We start from the raw sequence: 13029 nt of genomic DNA, 5'->3' as shown, positions 1-13029 counted from the left end.
GGAGTTTGGCCATGTCAAACTAGACTACGTGTGTATCTATCCTTCAGCCCCAAAATCCCACTTCTGGAAATTTGTTCTGATAATACAGCACCAATATGAAAATACAAGATTCTTCAGTGCAGCATTATTTATCATTGTAACACCACTTAAATGTCCAGTCATGGAAATTGGTTGAATGAAGTGTGATGTGTGCATATAATGGAGTTCTAGGTGGCTGTGAAAAAGAATGAGGAATCAGATCTCTGTGAATTGATAGAGATTTCTAGGAGATATTTTTAAGTGTTGGGGGGAGCCGAAATGTAAATTAGTATCTGTCATATACTACATTTTGTGTAAGAAAGAGGGAATAAAACACGTATGTCTGCTTATTTTTACAGAAAGGAAACATGAAAGCTCAGCTAGACGACAGAGTTGCCTGTAAGAGGTGGGGGCAGGGTAGGTTGGGGTAGAAGAGTTTCGGGAGGGCATGCTGATATTTCCCATATTCAAAAAATAAAACGAAATCAATAAGGATAGGGGAAGCCAACTGAAGCAGATGAACTGTAATTCAAATGATTAATACAATCACACGGAAGGGGATTAAAAAAAAAAAACCTCAAGTGACGTATGAATGTAGTATTTGACTATATATTTTTAGTTTTGGATGGAGTTGGGGGAGAATCATAAACAATTACCGAACTCTTTTTAGTAGGCTTTGCTTTTTGTGATGGCACAGGTGCAAACAACTCTGAAACTGTTTTCGATGTATTGTAGCAAGTGTTACTCTGATTTGAGTAAGTGTGTTGCTGTTGGTGGAAGCAGAGTTCTCACTGTGGAAGAGGGGACGCACGAATGGGGGAAGGCAAGAAAGAACCCCTATAGGGATGGACTGGAATTGGAGTTGATTGGACTCATGATTTCTCAAATGTATATGTGTATATGTGTGTATATGTGTACATATATACGTGTGTGTTTATGTATACGTGTATGTATGTCCTAGCTCTGTCTGCAGAGAGGGCCTAGGAGTAAAGACACCCCACTAGCAATGAGCATACCAGGGCTCTTCAGAGAAATGGCTGATTCCAGGACAGGGGCAGGGTAAGTACAAAATGAGCTTGGAACATCTAGTGCTCAAAAAAAAAAAAAAAAAAAAAAGTAGAAAGGAAGACAATGGAAACTTGTCACAGAGTATAGAACCAGCTTGAAGGGGTTCCCGCTGGCCAGATCTAAGACAGTTTGAGTACCAAAATAATTACATACAGTAAGGAAGCGAAAACCATTGAGAAAATGGGAAGCGCTGAGCACATCCACGTGAGAGAGAGGAGGGGAAGGAGGAGGGAGAACACTTGCTTCCAGTGGATTGCTAAATGCCAACTTGTAAGTGTGGAAAGAGTGCCGGCAGGAGTAAATCCTTTTTGCAAGCTTCATGGTAAAAATTAGCGCAGGCCAGAATCAACAAATGTTAAATCTAGGGGATAAGTTTTGATTTATTAGTTGCAAGGGAAAAAGGAGTAATGAAATGAAGAAATCCAGTAGTACCTTGACCAGATGATCAAGGTTAATGTCATTGGTGTCTGTTTTCGGTGTGGGCAAATAAGTGCCTATCAGACCAGCCTCCTCACAGATAACAATGAACTCTGGGCAAATTTGAAAAACCACTACCTAAAAACACTAGAGAGTGACCTAAAGCAGGAAAATATTGGAGGGGAGTCAACCCTTGGAATAGGGTAAGTTTCTGTTTTTACTGCTTCAAGCAGTCAGCACCCAGTTGGGGTAGCTAAAACTGATAGAAAACTCCGTCTCTCCAGCCTAAGGAACTAGAGGTCAGGGTAACTACAGCCACTGGAAAGCGAAGGGAGAATCTTAGAAAGGAGAGAGACAGAGAAACACAGCCCCAGATTTTATGTATAAACTCGACCCAAGTCTGGCTGAGCCCTGAACCATTCTTTTGCGGGCAGATGCAGCTAAAGAGGAAAGAACTGAGCTGGGATTTGAGCAGCTGCCCAACAGACAGACTTGGCAGTTTAAGCCAAACCAAGGGACTTCAGGCAAAACACAAAATGGACACTCTTTGGAGGCATATAATAGAATCCAGAGTATCCCCAAGATAACATTCACAATGTCCAGGATATAATCCAAAATTCACTCTGCTAGCAAGCAGCAGGTAGACGTACATTCTGTGCCTGTAGACGCGACATCCTGAGAAGCAGCACCTGTGTGCCATTCCGTCTGAGGGTGCGTAATCTAAGGCCACGTCAGACAAACCCGTTCTTTTTGTTTCCCCCTAAGATTTTATTTATTTATTTGACAGAAAGAGAGAACACAAGCAGGGGGAGTAGGAGAGGGAGAAACAGGCTCCCCACTGAGTCAGGAGACCGACGTGGGACTCCACCCCAGGACCCTGGGATCATGACCTGAGCCACCCAGGCGCCCTGGAAGGGATCATTCTATTAAAACACAAGAAGGGCTCAGGAAGGGACATGTATTCTTGAAAGATATCAGTGTCACAAAAGTCAAAGGCAGAGAAAATGCTCCAGATTAAAGGGGACTAAAGAGATACAACTGAGTGCGTATATGATCCCAGACTGGATCCTTCCCGGGGGGGGGGGGGATTCTCTGAAAGACTTTCCTGGGCAGTTAACAAAATTAGAATATGCAAGAGAAATTAGAAAAAAAGTATCAGTATTAAACTTACTGAAGCTGATCGTTGTACTGCGATTATATAAGAAAATATCCTTTCTCTTAGGAAATATACTTTGAGGTATCTGGGGGTAAAGAGTTACGATGTATGCAACTTACTTTGAAATGGTACAGAAAAAAAAATGTGTGCGTGTGTGTGTGTGTGTGTGTGTGGCTACAGAAAGAACAGGAGCACGAATAATGAAGCAAATGGGGCAGAATGTTAGACAGTAGGTCATTCTGAGAAACGAGTAGTGAATGTTTTTTGAACATTCTTGAAACTTTTCTGAAGATTTGAAAGATTATTTCAAATTATTATTTCAAAGATTATTTGAAAGATTTGAAATTATTTCCAAATAAAAGGTTTTTTTTCAAAATTCATTGAACTTAATTAGCATTTTTAGTCCAAGGATACTTTTTGTTTTGTTAATCTCGTTCCATATACTATTTCTTTTGAGTTTTTTTCCGTATACTTTTTCTTTTTTAACGGTCTTACATGTATTGAGAAATTGATTTAGGAGTACACGGTTTTATTCGTGTGCTTTTACCAAATAGCAAATGAGAAGCACCCTCTGGTGGGATGGTATCTGATTCCAACTGCATTACATAGTTGCTCACAGTGGCGTTTAGGACATTTTTGTGATTCTTGTCAGTTTCAATTTTAAATGCATATGAAGCCGCATTAGTGCCCTATAATCCTATACGAAGATTTAAAAATAGTGTGTGTTCCTTTATTCTTCCTCCTGTTTCATCTCTGAAATCACTGTTTTTGCTCACTTTCATGTATCTGATAATCTGGTTTTACCTATTATCTGTAAGGTTTTATATATTATTGAATATCATTTATTAAATTTATTGAATATCATTTATTAAATTTATGCTGAAGTACAGTCTTTTCCTAAAGATTTATAAAAACTGTGTTTTAATTTTAAAGCCTTTAATTTTTAGTTAAGTTGCTATTTATAACTAGATCACAAGACTGTGTAAAGGAAAGTCAAAACAAGCTTGTCACACAGTATAATATGATATTCTTCACAGTTTGGGGTGACATTGAAATATTTGTTGTCTCCGAACAATTAGGGGGTTTAGCTTCCCTTCCTTGCATTGTTTTAATTAGAAGATAATTTTATTTTTACTAAAATGATAACATGTTACTTTACTTGTATATGTTTTTTCCACTGTAAACCATTCCTTATGTGTTCTGGTTTTTCCCAGAAGATTAAATCCCTTGGAATTTATTTGGCTAATGTCCATCTGTCATTTCATCTGGCATTTTGATGTCCCCATCTTTTAATTTTATGTTGTTCCAACATTATTTACTTGCTTGTATATTTTCTGTTATAGCAGAAACATTCATGTGACACAGAGAAATATTTTTTTTCCACTCTCCAATAAGGAATTTTTAACAGCTATTGGGTTTCCAGTGCTGTGCTACATTCTATAAGATGTGAAGAAGAAACGGAAAGAAGTGGAAAATTCACTTTTGTGTAGTTTACAGTCAGTCTGGGGGTATAAGACCTATTTGAGTGAAAACAGTTGTATATAGCTCGGGTGTGATCTGGGAAAACTTTGAAGTACCATGTAGAGTCTGTGCACATAGAACTCTTGGTTTTTAGGCAAGGGGAACCTTTTGAGCTGGAATTAACCTTTGATTCTTTCTTGAGGAAAGTGGTGCTAGAATTACACTTTGAACAGTGTCTAGGTTTCAGATCGATGAGCTGAGAAGTTTAATAAGTTCATGCCAAGAATTAAGGATGAGAGATTTGGGGAAGGGACAATGAAAAGGTTTTGATGGAAGGTATTAAAGAAACTGGTTTAACGGGACTGAATAGTGAGAAATAAGGTGATACCAGTTGATGAAGAGCTTAAGAACCCACTTAATAGAGCAGTCTGGACTGAGTCTGAAAAGCAGCAGATAACTGACATTTCGGAAGAGTAGAGTGATTCAGAGAGGAATCGGACAAGGATGTGTAGGACGAGTTAGATTTGGGAGAAAGGAGAGCAGGGGGAGACCAGCGGGGAGCCTGTTGCTCATTCAGGTTCAGGTGGACGCAAATTTAGGTCAGGATGGTGGCGATAAAATAGAGAAGGGCACACGTGACAGACATTTTGGTGTTGGAATAAAGATAAAGTTGCAGGAGGCTGGGGAAGGGGGGCAGGCGGCAGTGACAACGAGATTGGTCTGCAGAGAAGCGCTGAGAGGCCACAGAGCACCTCCAGGGAAAGCCGCAGGGTTAAGAGGTGGGAGGCAGTTGAGGCAGTTGGGGGTTACATTTGTCTGCTCAGGGAAGGCTGGGATGAATGAAGAGTTCCTCCTGCCCCCCTCTTTCAGGACAGAGGAAGCTTCTAAGTGTTTGAAGCCAAAGAGCAAAGATAGTCATGGGGAAAATATAATGTACTTTAAGAGCTTTCAAAGAATTCTTCCACCTCCAGGTCACTGTTCTAGCAGTATCTGTTTCACATTGCTTCGTGGCTGACTTGCTTATTTTTACTTCAGATCCAGAAACAGCAAGGCCCAGCAATTCCAAAATCACCACCACATTGGGTCTGGTCGTCCATGCTGCAGGTAGGGTTGGATGGCACTGAGACCCCTTTCTCTCCTGTCTCAGCGTGGGAGGCTTAGTGTGTACATCCCAGGGACCATCCCCATGAAGTGCTCTCGGGCTGGCCTTCGGGGAGAGGGTTGCTTCATGAAGTCCCCCAAACACAAGCACAAGCCCAGGCGTACTCAGCATCAGGGATTTGCAAGCTAAGAACAGTTTTTATATTTTATATTTATATTTTTAACGGAGGAGAATATTTTGTGGCAGATGAAAATTACATGCAATTCAAATTGCAGCACCCTAAATAAAGTTTTTTTGGACCACAGCCATGCCCGCTTGTTTACATATCATCTGTGGCTGCCTTTGCACAGTAATGGCGGAGTGCAGCGACTGTAAGGGAGCAAATGGCGTTCAAAGCCTGAAATAGTTTCTTTCTGCCCTTTAAGAAAAAAATGTCTGACCTTTGCCCTAGAGCCTCATCTGGGAAAGAGCCTTGACATTTTTGTACTGAAGAGCACTGTTGCTCAGTATAAATCCGAAGTGCCCGTTGAGGCAGAGGTGGGCTGTAGAATGCAGAAGGCGCAGCGTCGCTGACTGGGCGTGCCTTGGAGTCACAACCGAAGACCAGGCCCAGCAGTCGGAGTCTGTGACTGACAAAGGCACGTGGGAGGTGGCGCACTGTCACCTGGGCCTTTCGAGTATAGCCTGCTCATCTGACAAAAGTTCATCCCTTCAGCCAGTATTTACTTCTTGTGTATCAATCATCTATGTAGAGTTGGAGTATCTGTATTTTGTGTTTTTTCACCTACAAGACGCAAAGATGCTTACCTTGCAGTCTCTGCGATTTCTGTTATAACAGCTGACATATTGAATATTTGGGGCCAGGTGCTAAGCTGTTTACCTGTGTTATCTCATTTAACCCTCATGAAAATCCTAAGAATACATACTTCCTTGAGCCCATTGAGATGAGAAGGCTATGGTTCAGAAAAGTTAAGGAACCTTCCCAGAGTCAGATGCAGTTCTGCTTGACTCGAAAGCCCACACACGGAACTACTACACTGTTGTTGTTGTTGTTGTTATAGTGTTCTATGATTTATTTTTTCTGAGTTTAGCAGACGGTGTGGCCTTAGGAGCGGCAGCCTCTACTTCACAGACTAGCGTCCAGTTAATCGTGTTTGTGGCAATAATGCTACATAAGGTAAGCAGAATTTTAGTGGAAGATTTGATATTGAATATATTCATAATTACAATTTCTCTCTGGTCATGCACATTTTTTGGAATGGGAAGATGTTTTTAGTTGTTTTCATAATTGTCATTCATTTGAGACAGTTGACTAGCTCTGCTCATAGCTAGGGTTTTTTGCTACTATTTTCTTAAACTTTCACGTGAAGGGACTTTTTTTTATGGCCATATACACAAACTCTTAAATTCTCTACAGATTTCTATATTTTAAAGTAATTTTTGTTCATAAGTGTTTTTGTTTTCTTATACTCTTTTCTTGACTGTTTTTTTTCCCCTACTATCTAAGAAACACACACACAAAAGTAGGATATTTTCTTAGCTTAGAACATTAATTTTTTTTTTTAAAGATTTTATTTACCTATTTGACAGAGATAGAGACAGCCAGCGAGAGAGGGAACACAGCAGGGGGAGTGGGAGAGGAAGAAGCAGGCTCCTAGCAGAGGAGCCTGATGTGGGGCTCGATCCCAGGACCCCGGGATCACTCCCTGAGCCGAAGGCAGACGCTTAACAACTGCGCCACCCAGGCACCCCAGAACATTAATTCTTAAAAGACAGACTCAGTCTTGGTACCATTTGTGTGTGTGTGTGTGTGTGTGTGTGTGTGTGTGTGTGTGTGTGAATTCAGTCAAGAATTTTTTTGTGAGAATTTTATATACTTCATAATATAGAAGCAATCCCTACTCTAAGAGTAATTAGGAATACTTTTTCTTTTCCAGGCACCAGCTGCTTTTGGGCTGGTTTCCTTCTTAATGCATGCTGGCCTAGAACGGAATCGAATCAGAAAACACTTACTGGTCTTTGCACTGGCAGCACCAGTTATGTCCATGGTGACATACTTAGGACTAAGTAAGGTAAGCCTGATTCATTCCTAGCTTATCTAGACAAGTATCTAATTCTTTTGTGATTTACCAGAATTATGTTGAGTTTGCAATTAAGTTACCCCCTCAAACTAAAGATGAAATTAGGAGTAAAAGCCAGTACAAGGTAAACATCTTAATTCCAAGGCATTCTCTTCATAAATTTAGAGCATTTTCCTATTTCATTTAGTTTGAAAATTTCTTCCCTATCAGTTCTGAAAACATTTGCACAGATATATGATCTTTAAAATAGCATAACCCGAGCCTAACCAAACACACTAATTTTGTTTGACAGCTATATAATAAGTCACAACAGTATGTATTTAATGTTTAAGGAGGTGCATGAAGAGTGAGGGACAAACAAACAGCAGTTTTGAGGAGCAGAGGGGATAAGCAGAGATGTCTATATTCTCATATCACCAAATGCTAAATATCCAGTTCTTTAGCATTACACTGAACGTAACCTCAGACCTGAAGTAACATGTGTCACTTGTCACTTTCGAGCCTGGGCATTCTTCCCTGTTGTTCAGGGTGGACCTTTCCCTGCCTTCCAGTTCTGTCCCCTGGGGCTGCAGGTCTGAACAACCCTCCCTGTGGTACTTCAGTGTCAACTGAGTGGCCACAGGAGGAAAATCTTAGAACCAAACTGACTCAGGGCTAGTTCATGGGAACTGATTTCCCCCGTACTCTCTCTGAAGGTCATTGATTCTTCTCAGTGTCATTCCATTCATAGTTGAAGCAGTAAAACTTGTATTGAAAAGAACATGTGAAAAATGAGGTGATTCAAACACGATTAAGTTCCTGTTAATCAGGTTTGTTGATCTGGATTGCTAACAAATGAGGTATTATAAAAACCCTCTCTGATCATTTGAAAACTCTTCTCTTCTTTCAGTCAACAACCAATATATAGTTCTTTTTAAAGTATTACCCTACCTATCACTTCATTGATCGGTGCAAGTCTTTAGAACTTCTGACAGGAAGGTATAATTCAGGAGCCGTGCAGTTACATGTTACGTTATGGCGTATTCTCTTCTTAAATTTTTAATTAATGGTCGTAGTCCATAGGTCCACTTTTTTAAAAGAGAAAGTTGAAATTAATTGTGTCAAGATTAGCTTATGTTTCTGGCCTCTGTGAGGGCAGGTACTGCGTCTCGATGACCACTGTATCTCAAGCCCCAGCCTAGAGCCTGGGGTACAGGGAGGTGTGTTCAGTGTTAGTAGAATACATGAATGTATGAAATTTAATACTTGCATTAATAATGCCATTGATTCCATTGTAAGAATAATACAATGCAGACCTGTTCAACCAGACTTGAAGCTGTTTGAAAAAGCAATAGTGTATGTCATCTATAGTCTTAAATTTGGAAGCTTCTCATCAATAACAAAATTGCTCTGATCTCAAGATGTCCCCCGTGTCCCATATCGCAGCAGTCATGAATACTGAGTGGTTTTTTTAATCAGGACTTCTTCCTCTCCCTGAATTGTACTTGTCTTAATTTTTCTTCCTTCTCCCCCCCCCGCCCTTAATTCACAGAGCAGTAAAGAAGCCCTTTCAGAGGTGAATGCCACTGGAGTGGCCATGCTTTTCTCTGCCGGGACATTTCTTTATGTTGCCACAGTACATGTCCTCCCTGAGGTGGGAGGAATGGGGCACAGCCACAAAACCGACCCCAGTGGCGGGAAGGGCCTCAGCCGCCTGGAGGTGGCCGCCCTCGTTCTGGGTTGCCTCATCCCGCTCCTCCTGTCAGTTGGACACCAGCATTAAACGTCGGATTCCGGCCTCAGGCCGCGGCTGTTGGCCATCCCGAGAGAACAGCCAGCACGTGACAGTGCTCACTTCCTCAGTCTCTTGTCTCAGCTCGCCCGTCTCCACCTGTATTCCTGGAGTCCAGAGGGAGGTGAGATTAAAACCTGGCGTATTGGAAAGCTTTTAGAGTAGAAACAACGCTCTGCGACTGGATATAGACATTCCGTTGTGTTGTTTTTTAAAGGGCCCTTGGCATTCTGAGTTTTGATGTTTCTCTTAACCCTATTCTCAGGGAAGATGGAGTTTTGTTTTAAGGAAAAGTGGAGAACTTCATACTCACAATGAAATAATAATTATGAAAGTACAGTGTTCTGTAATTAAGCTAAGTCTCTTTCTTAGTCTAGAGGCTCTGCCACTTACTTCACGCATTGATTCTTAACATGGTTCCCGCCGTGTAAGCCTGGTGCTTTAGCGTCTGTGCCGCATGCCTTGATAAAGGTCATGATGCCCACTGTCCTAGATGCTAAAGGGAATTGTAGTTTGTTTGGGGCAAGAGTCAGGAAAATGACAGCAAGGCACATGAAAAACTGACTTTTTACTCGAGAGCTGTCCGTTGAAAAGAGGATGTCTGGAGAGACGACACCTTCTTTCACATCTGCCTCTTTAAAGAGAGCCTGCCATTCCATCAAATGGAGCAACAGAGAGGGACTGGCATCGAGGGAGGCGACTAGTTTTTCTTCTCAAGTTCTCCTTTGCAGAATACCTGCCTCCAGTGCAGAGGAGCCAAGTTCCGGTAGGTTCAGGCCCACGCAGGCTTTCCTTCAAGAACAGTCAGATCCGGAAGTGTCTTTTGGAAATGAAAGGTGTTAAGTGAATTGGGATAGTAACTGACATCTTTGTCATAATCTTTTTAAAAGTAAGATTACCAAAACCTATGTTGTCCCTTTTTTTCTTTTTACGTATTTATCTTAGCAGACTAGCAGTCCCTCTGGGAAAATACTTGGTGTCCCATGGGGAGTGCTGGGTCAGCATCACATAAGCACCTGGAGCAGTGAAGAAAGTCAAAGTATGACAAGTGGGAAGTGTTTGCCTGTTGATTTAAAGCTTACTGAAATCATGTCTCTTGTCTCTTCATCTTTTCCATGCTCTTCTCCAGACTTTTCCCCCCAGCCCCTCCTCCCTATCTATAATTTGCTGCTTACTGCAGGTGGCAATGTTGGTTATCTGTGTGAATTGAATTCTCATCAGGACAACCACTTCTTGAACTGTGATGATGAAGATAACATTGTCTCTGTTCTTTATTCCCTTCAATGAAGTTACCTTTGTGTCAAATGCAACTTTGTTAAGCCCTTAAAATATCACTTCCTCATATGTGAGATGACACAATCACTAATATTCTGGTCATATAAACAGTTGAGATTAGTAAAAGTGTTTAACAAACTGGGATGATTTTTCCATATTTGCCAAAATCCCTGTAAACTTTGTGTTATCAACTAAGTGTATAATACTATGTTATTAATTTATTTTGATTTTCTGTACCATTTCAAAACACATTATACAAAGAGGGAACCAAGACTATTTTCTTCAGGGCAGTGGGTTTAGGAGTTCGTAAAATGTTTTATATGACGTATATGCCAGCATGCCTATAATTTCTTTATTTCCTTCCTAGATTTGTCACTGGGTCAGCAGCTATGGAAATAGAACTTGTGAGCCCTCTGCTGGCCGTAGACCAAAGTAGCATAAATAGGTTATGGTTTTGTATAGTGGCTGGCAACCATTGCATATATTAAAACCAACAGAAGGTACAGTCTGGAAAGTCTGAGTGACTTTCCTGATAACAGCTCTGACTTATGGGAGTCAGGGGGTTCGTCTGGTCCTTCGAGATGTCATGGTTGCCTTGATTCTCCCTGGAAATTTACTTTGTTAAATAAATAGCACATCTGAATGTCCGGTTTGGTTTGGGTAGCAGCACTTTCTATCCTACTGTTGCGTGCAATGATGAGACCTTTGTTCTGTGGCCAAAGCCTCTTTCAGCCGTGCCTTGCCATCATGAAAAGTTTGGCTCGAATATCTTGCTGGGGGGGGGGGGGTTGAACTCTGGCAAGGATTGAACCATCAAACTTCTAAATTTGCCTTCCCCTTTGGACCTCACATTAATAAGCAAACCTTGCAAGGCCTACAGCTCTCAGAAGCCGCAGGCTTTCCCAGACTTTAGAGCCGCTGCCTCGGGAGCTATTCATCTCTCCGGGTGAGCAGGCAGAAACAGCCATAGTCACCGTAGAGGGCTCAAATGCACCTCCAGGCAGCAGGGGACCGAGCAGCGTGGCAGAGGCCTTCTGCATTGAGGGGAGAACTTGCTCGTGCTGGGCAGTGTCCCAGAAGGGGCCACAGAGGTGGTCACTTACTGGCCCATTTCAGTTCTGTTTCCCCTTGTGTTCACTGCCTCTTTAGATGTAGATGCCTTAATGCTCTCACACCTTTGGAAACAGTGCTAATACTTAAGCTGCTGCCGTGACTGCAGACGGAATTATCGGCTACCAAAGAGATGCAGCTGATGAGGAGCTTGGCCCTTCCTTCCTCATAACCAGAGTTAGTCTTCATTGCAGTTTGACCCCATGTCCTTGGTAGGGACAGATTTCTTCAGATTCCGAATGCACTCTTCAACGGCAAATGAAGGTGGGAAACACTACTGGTCCATTCCCCTCGTTTTCCAGCGAATTGCGTATCCATCCGCACTTCTCCCACGCAGCGCTGTTCCAGGGCTGGCTGCTTTCCTGTGCACGCTGTTGCCAGATTTTTCTAGGCGAAGGCTCTGCACCGGAGTGTAGAGAGTTGGAAACAGTTCCATCTTCAGAGGCTACATGTTCTCTCTTCCCCTTCCCCCGTCACCTTTTTAATCTCCCTATTCAAAACAGTTGAGTCAGCCTTGTTCCTGTATTTGGAATCATTCGAGAAAGGACAGAGGTGGTTGTTTTGAGGGGGTCAGTTCTTTGTAGAGAGGAGATGGTGAAATTGTGTTTTACCAGCTACTTCTAAGTGTCACTGCCTGGTTTTTCTCTTTTTCAAGGATTAGAACTAGGAGGACACAGCAGCATTGGAGTATTATGCCCCCTCGGACCCATGGTAGCTAGGTACTAAACAGGGCAGCTGTCTACCAACAGTCCAGGCCCCCCAAAAATGTTCTTGCCTACAGGGCCCTGGGCCCCTTGAGAGACCGTGAATATTGACCAGCTTCTTCCCGAACTGCTGCAGTGGAAGGTGGTCTACAGGAGAACCACCTTCCATTAGAAAATTTCCACTCAAAACAGAGTGAGCCCAAGAGCGCTGTTGGAGATGCTATGAAATTAAAACCAATGATGGAATTCCCCCCCCCCCCCTTTGTACCTGAGACATCTAGATTCACCCCAGGAGACTTGAGGGAAATTTGTGACTTGAAGGAAAGGACTAGACAACCATTGGGAATTCTCTAGATATGCTCAGCCAAACGCAAGGAAATTGGCTTTGATCTCTTTTCTGATAGCATCTTCTAGCAAGTTGGAAGTCTCATGGGATAAAACTGCAGTTCCCCTGGTTCAGTAGCCTGAACAGTGATTTTAAATGTCCCCTTTTCTGGATCCTTCGTAAACATGAAATCATTCCATGGATGGCTGCCTTATAATTTTGTCTCTTTCCACGTTAATTGTGAATGGTTAAAAAAATTTTTTTGCTGTTTTCTGATTTGTTTTCTGATATTAAATTTTTATTAGTGGATACCTTATGTGAGTGGCTCATTACTTAATCTCTTGGCAGGTTGCTTTTCTGTTTGATGACTAGACTTGACCCACATTTGAATATCTGAAAAGGTAATGAAAAGCTTTCAAGGGCAGGGGAAAGATGTGCCCCCTATATGCAGATCCTTTAGGGAAGGAGGGATGCAAAGGAGAAAGGGAGATGAAGGACCCAATACACCACTGTCCCAAAAGATACTAATTCATTGACTTTT

At 42.0% G+C, this 13029-nt stretch overlaps 1 protein-coding gene across 1 annotated transcript in view; it reads left to right on the top strand.

Annotated features, from left to right (window-relative positions):
• Positions 1 to 12797, top strand: part of SLC39A9 (solute carrier family 39 member 9) — a 52827-nt gene extending 40030 nt beyond the window's left edge. The window contains exons 4-7 of the mRNA XM_026519650.4: positions 5156 to 5224; positions 6314 to 6399; positions 7160 to 7294; positions 8835 to 12797. Of these exons, the coding sequence (XP_026375435.1) occupies positions 5156 to 5224; positions 6314 to 6399; positions 7160 to 7294; positions 8835 to 9065 (521 nt within the window). The 3' untranslated portion in view covers positions 9066 to 12797. The remainder of the gene's footprint in view (positions 1 to 5155; positions 5225 to 6313; positions 6400 to 7159; positions 7295 to 8834) is intronic.
• The last annotated feature ends 232 nt before the right edge of the window (positions 12798 to 13029 follow it).

Source organism: Ursus arctos, unplaced genomic scaffold (genome assembly GCF_023065955.2).
Source record: "Ursus arctos isolate Adak ecotype North America unplaced genomic scaffold, UrsArc2.0 scaffold_25, whole genome shotgun sequence".
Taxonomy (NCBI): Eukaryota; Metazoa; Chordata; class Mammalia; order Carnivora; family Ursidae; genus Ursus; species Ursus arctos.
This window is presented reverse-complemented; position numbering and strand designations above follow the sequence as displayed.